This window comes from Passer montanus, unplaced genomic scaffold (genome assembly GCF_014805655.1).
Source record: "Passer montanus isolate IOZ18808 unplaced genomic scaffold, ASM1480565v1 scaffold21, whole genome shotgun sequence".
NCBI classification, from domain to species: Eukaryota; Metazoa; Chordata; class Aves; order Passeriformes; family Passeridae; genus Passer; species Passer montanus.
In genome coordinates, this window is record NW_024366703.1 from 6272416 (window position 1) to 6278666 (window position 6251).

The 6251-nt window shown below is 56.3% G+C and overlaps 1 protein-coding gene across 1 annotated transcript; it reads left to right on the plus strand.

Moving 5' to 3' along the window:
* The first annotated feature begins 1040 nt into the window (after positions 1-1040).
* Positions 1041-5329, plus strand: NPM3 (nucleophosmin/nucleoplasmin 3). The gene is made up of 7 exons (XM_039709057.1): positions 1041-1058; positions 1121-1316; positions 2952-3037; positions 3625-3744; positions 3985-4078; positions 4491-4614; positions 4733-5329. The coding sequence occupies exons 1-6, from the start codon at positions 1041-1043 to the stop codon at positions 4580-4582; spliced, it is 606 nt and encodes a 201-aa protein (XP_039564991.1). The 3' UTR covers positions 4583-4614; positions 4733-5329.
* Positions 5330-6251: the final 922 nt, after the last annotated feature.

The window sequence follows — 6251 nt, forward strand, 5'->3', positions numbered from 1 at the left end:
AGATACCTAAAGCAAGTAGCTCTCTGCTTAGAGTGACAGCTCATAAGGAAGGGGATGGGCCAGGAGTATAAAAAGCAGCTTTTTCCTAAGGTCATTTCACAAGAGTTTGTCCACCTGCTGTACAAGTGCACTCACTGGTGGTGTGGTTCAGAAGCTGTGCGGTGTGGAGAGCAGGATAACACACAAACCACGCAGGGAAGTTAAAAGGTGAAAACTTTTCTTCTGGCCCAACATTTCTTCAGTAAATGTTCTCTGTTAAAATGAATAATGTGTTGCACATAGTTGACTATGTTTTCTCAAAGCCTATTTCCTGACAGGAAAATGACGGACTTATGACAGACTTGTCTCTGTACAACACATCTGGGCCTGGGAAAGGGGATTGGGCTGTGATGTTGCACCAGACTCTTCCTTTAAGGGAGCATAATGCAGCAATGGATGCTGCTGCCTGCAAGGCTCCAGGGTGGTGGCTGCAGGCAGGTCAGGTAGGGTCAGGTGGCTGCGCAGAGCAGCTGCTGAGAAGCACATGGGTGTGCTTGTGTAACCATTGCTGCACGAGCACTGCTTCAGCTTTTCGAACCTCTTCAGTCGGGTTTGCCTTGAACCCACTGCAGCTCAAGCAGAGCGAGTGGCTGGCTAGCAGAGGTCTGCGGTAGGAGCAGAGCCAGATTTGTCCCAGAAGGCAGTGTGAGCTCGTTGTTAGTGGGCTTTCAATTTGGCTGCTCCTCTGCAGCAGACTGCTTCCCTTTCTGCTTTGAAAGGCCGGTGCAGCCCTCTCCTCCTTACCGTAGATTTTGAAATAGAATGTGTCCTCCTGTGCCGCAGTCCCCAGTGTCAGGTCACGCTGCTCTTGCCCATGCTTAAAGGGATAGAGATGAACAGGTCCCTCCCGCTGTGGTCCTCCCCGCATCCTTGTCACCCTGCTGTCCCCCCGGTACCCCTCTTTATGCCCTCATCCTCCTGGCTCTGTACGTGCCCTGTGCTGCCTCCGCAGTGCTGGGGCGCTGCTGCCGTGGGCCGGGACGGTGCCCAGGAGCAGGGCGATGGGTGAGCAGCCGGCGGTAAGGGCCATTTTCCGCTGTGCCGTTTCCACAGCTGGCACTGGGGTCAGTAAACGCTGAAGGGCCCGGAAATACCCGAATTAAATACGGGGCGGGGCGCTGCCGCAGGACCCTTTGGCTCGGTCCCCGGGCGCGGGGCGGGGCGGCCTGGCTCGGCTCGGCACGGCACGGCACGGCCCGCCCCCTGCCAGAGCCTTTCCCAGCGCCGCCGCCTCATGGAGCCGCACGGGCCCGCCTGTCCCGGCAGCGTCCTCTTCGGTGAGCGGGCCGGGGGAGCGGGGGCACGGGCGAGGGGGAGGGAGAGACGCGTGGAGGGCCACAGGTGAGTTAGGGAGGTGACACACGAGGCGGGGGGTGGGGACGAGAGAGACCTAGGACGGCGATAGAGAGCTGGGGAGCGGGAGAGAGACGGGGCAGGAAGACTTTGGTGAGTACTGGGCACGGCGTGGAGGCTGGAAAGGCACGTGGTGGGGCAGTAGAGCCGGGGGGCAGTGTCAGAGAGAGACCTGGGGGCAGCAGGGACATTGTGGGGGGCAGGCGGCCAGAGCGGGACAGACACGTGGGTGTGGAGAGACACGTGGAGGGCCGTGAGCGCCGTGGGGGAAGGACGGCGTGGAGAGACACGTGTTGGGCCGGGCTTGGGGGGCACAGGCACACGCTGGGGGTCCCGGGGCGGGTTCGGGGGAGCCGCGTGGGGTCCTGCTGTTCCGGCGGCTTCAGAGGAGTGGGATGAACGGGGCGGTGTGTTGGCAGCCGCGGCTCTCGCCGGCCGCTCCCGCTCCTCCGGCTAATGCCCCGCGCTCCCACGTCAGCGAGCCGCCCTGCGCCGAGTCCCCCCTCTCCGGGGCCGTGTCCCTCCTCCGGGGCCGTGTCCCCCCTCTCCGGGGCCGAGTCCCCCCTCTCCGGGGCCGTGTCCCCCCTCTCCGGGGCCGAGTCCCTCCTCTCCGGGGCCGTGTTCCCCCTCTCCGGGAGGGGTTCCGGCCGGGCCGCTCGGGGCCCTGCGCTGCTCGTGTGAGCCCGGGCGCGCTGCGCTGGGGAGGAGCGGAGTTGCAGCTCCCCAGGCATTTTAGGCACCTGGGGCTCGGTTCCTCCCCTCGGTAAGTTTGATATGTAAGCCTGGGAAAACAGAGGTGCTGGCCCGGGCTGCGCTGGTGAAGGCTGGTTCCTCTCCCCTGGAAGTGCCGGCGCTGGTATGCAGGGCTCAGCTCTGTGTTTTTCCGATCGGCCTCACGTTGGTGTTGGTGAATCATCCTGCAATAAGTAAACGCACCCAGGGCAGTTTAGTCCCTCCCTTTGGTCGGCTGAATCTTGATCCTAAGAGCTCAGGACGTAGTTATGCATCTCCCTTGTTTTTGTAACTGTCTGAAGTATGTAATAAAATATGTCTCAAACCTTCTCCTGTGGGACTCCAGCTTGGCCTGGCATCCTCCCGTTGGGTTGTGCCTCACCATTCAGGTCTGGCACTCTGTGTCTGTCTCTGCTTCCAGACTCCCATTCAAGAAAAAGTTATACTGGCGATGGCATGAGCAGAGTCACTGTTTTGTCTGCTCCCTCTGTTTCCCACAGTGGTGTGCCCTGACTGTTCTGCTCTCTGGAGGGGAAGAGCCTTGCCCCGCCAGTGCTTGGGAACCTTGGGTGCCCATGGGCATTGCTTCAGGGCAGCCTGCTTTGGGGACACCAGGTTTTGTCCCTGCATGGTGCAGAGGCAGGTGTGTGTTTTTCTGGGACCCTGGAGCCCAGGGTGCACTGGTCTGATGATGCTCCTCACCTGAGAAAATAAAGAGTTTTAGGATGCCATGTGCATGCCTGGCCAGGGCTGCCCCTCAGGGCCCTTTGCCTGTAAGTGACTGGTGTTGTGTAATGCTTGCTACTGCTTTTTTAATCTCCTCCTAGGCTGTGAGCTGTCTGCCAGTACCAAATCCTACACATTTCAGGTGGATGAAGAAGACAACTCTGACCACATTTTAGCGCTGTCTGTGGTAAGAGAAATGTGAATTAACTGTGCTTGTTCTCTCCTGTAGTTCCCCATATCCTTATGCCCCTTTTCCAGGCTCATCCTCCTTTCTTGGCTGGGCTGGATCAGGGGACTCCCTTGGCTGAGGTCCCAGGACTGGCTGCTCTCAGGGCACAACACAGAGTGGTCACAATTATCCATCATACAGAGGTGGTTGTGCAAAGCCTGTGGTGGCAGGAGACTGCTGGGTCGGGGAATGCTCCAGGCAGGTGGTGAAGAAAAATTTTCCCTTGTATTTGACCTTACTGGTGCTTCACACCAGATCCACACCAGCTGAGTGTCTGGCTTGTTGCTCCCCAAGCCCAGATAGGTGCAGGGCTTAATTCCTGGCTCTTCCTGGGGATGTTTCTGTCCTTGGAGCACAGAACCTGTCAGCATGGATCAGATCAGCAGAAAATGCAGCCCAGGTGCCATCCCTTTAGGTGACTGCAGTAACATGACATCTGGGCTGGTAGCATTGCTGTGGGTTACTTATCCTGTGGAGATCTCCATCTGTCCCAGATGTGTCCCTTGGGAGGAGAGCATTTGTTCACAACCTCCACTCCCACCCAGGTCTCCCTCACTGATGGTGCCAAGGACGAGTGCAACGTGGTGGAAGTCGTTGGGCGAAACCATGAGAACCAAGAGATTGCTGTGCCTGTGGCAAATCTGAAGTTGTCATGCCAGCCCTTGGTAAGAGGCTGATTTGAAGACTCAGGGGTGGACGGCTGCAGGGAACAGGACAGCTCTGGATGTTTGTGGATCCTGATCTGGGATCTGCAGCTCACAGGCAAATGCCCTGGGTGCCCTTGGCCTGGCTGCAGGTGCCCTCACATGGACATGTTTAACTGGGCCAGGTGCTGAACTGGCAGCTACAGGATATTCTGCTTTTTGCCTCTGCCCCTAACTCAGCTCCATCTCTGCTCTTTGCAGCTGAGTCTGGACAACTTCAAGCTGCAGCCTCCAGTGACCTTTCGCCTGGCAGCAGGCTCTGGCCCAGTGCACCTCGCCGGCTGGCACAGGATCAGTAAGGACTGAAGGGTGGGGAAAGGCTGGGGAGGAGTGAGGGGTACAAAGGGGCTCCAGTGTCAACGACGTCCAGGGAGCTGCTGGGAGATGCACTGGGTGCTACCTGGCATGCATGCTGTCCCTCTTTTGTGCTGGTTCCCCAGGGGCCATCTCAGTGCAGGGATTTCTTCCCTAAGGCCTTGCATGGACAAAGGGGTCTGGATGTCTCAAACTGTCCCCTTTTTCAGTCTGCCTGTCACTATTCCCCTCTGAGACCTCCCTCCAGCTGGGATGCTGCTTATTTCCCAGTGTTATCTGCTGTGGAAGCTGCTTCAGAGCTCCTTGTGCTGCTCTGCTCTTGGGGTGTCTTGTGGGCCAGCTGTATTTGCACAGCCATCCACTGGTGAGTAACAGCTGCTTGTGTGTCCCAGTGCACAGGGAAGATGTTTCCTTTGAGGAGGACGATGACTTGTCTGAGGAGGATGAGGAGGACCTTCCTCCTATTATGCCAGCCAAGAAGTAGGAGGAGGAAGGAGTAACCTGTCTCCAGGCAAGGTGAGGGGCCAGGCTGCCTTGGAGGGAGGATCTGGGTGGCTGTGATACTGGTGTGGCAAGTGTGGGTGGGATGTGCTGCTGAACTCAACCTTCAGCCTGGTTCTTGTTCTTCCCCTAGGTACTCACTGGGACTTCTCTCCCTGGATGGTTTTTACTTTGGATATCTGTTGCCTGGACCTCAACATTTGCTGCTTTTTTTTTTTTTTTTTTTTTTTTTTTTTAATGCTGTTTTAACTTTTTGAGGAGCAGGGGCTGCTCCCAGCACTGAGGTGTCTCCTTTCACACAGCCCTGGGAGGGTGATCCCAAAACTGGATGGATGCTGCTGGTGTGTCCCCTCTCCCTGATCCCTGTTCTGGGAGCTGGGGATGGAGGAGGTGATCCTTACCCTGTGCCTTTTTGCTGTCCTGCACCTCTGCTCTGTGCACCCCCTTTCCCTGGCTGTGAAATACTCAGTCCTGGCCCCTTCTCCAGCAGATGGATGTGAAGCCAGTGTGGGACAGGCACTTTCACTGATTCTAATGTGTTTGCTTTTGCTTACTCACACCTTAGTGGTTTTTATATAATTGTTGAAAGTGGGGTCCGTGCTCTGTTCTCAGCTGCAGTTATGGTGGGGTGGGAGCTCACAGCCTCTCTGATTTGGGGGAGGTTCTGGTTCAGTCTGCATTGTAAAAAACAGTTCTTAGACTCAATAAAGATCTCTCAGGTCTGAAGAAAGGTCCCTGCTGGCTGCCAGGTTCTTCCCATGCACACTTCAGTGGGACAAGTTTGAGCTGTGACCTCTGCTGAGGACTTGTGTCCCCCCACGCCTGGGCACCTGGAGAGGGTTTGATCCTTTCTGCACTTCAGCTAGGTGCCATTTCTCACCTGTGGTGGCTGGTTCTGCCCTCAAATGTTTCTCTGGCAGTTTCTCTGCAATCAGTCTTGCATTCTTGGCCCATGCGTCAATGCCTGTCCCAGTCCTCCTTGCCTGAGACCTGGATGTGTCCCTGAGAAGCACCATGGACGTTTCTCAGTAGCCTGGACTCATGTAGGAAATCCAGGGTGGATCCTCAGCTCAGGCTGTTTTCTAGATTGTTTCTCTCCTCTGGAACCTGTGCAGCTCCTTTACACCTACCCACTGTTTCCTTCTGGCCCCACACATGCCTTGCTTAGCAGAATGAGGTTTCAAATCCCCTAGCAGCAGAGGGAAAAGGACTGAAGAAGGGTTGGCTCTGGGGAGATCTTTCTGTGGCATCTCAGTGCTTAAAGGGGGCTTGTAAAAAATACGGGGACAGATGTTTTAGCAGGGCCTGTTGAAGAGGGACAAGGGGTAATAATTTTAAACTAAAAGGGTTTATATAAATCAAATATAAGGAAGAAGGGCTTTTTACCACCCTTGAGGTTGGTAAAACAGTGGTACAGATCACCCAGAGAAGCAGTAGATGCCCCATCCCCAAAAACATTCAAGATCAGGTTGAGCAGGGCTCTGAGCAGCCTGGTCTAGTTAAAGATGGCAGAGTGGTTGGACTAGATGGCCTCTAAAAGTCCCTTCCAACCCAAAAAATCCCATGACTCCAAGACCGCTGGCATCCCAGCTCCGGGGAACGCGACCTCGGCTGCCTGGGGGGCAGCAGCGGGGAAAGCGGGCTCGGGGGAG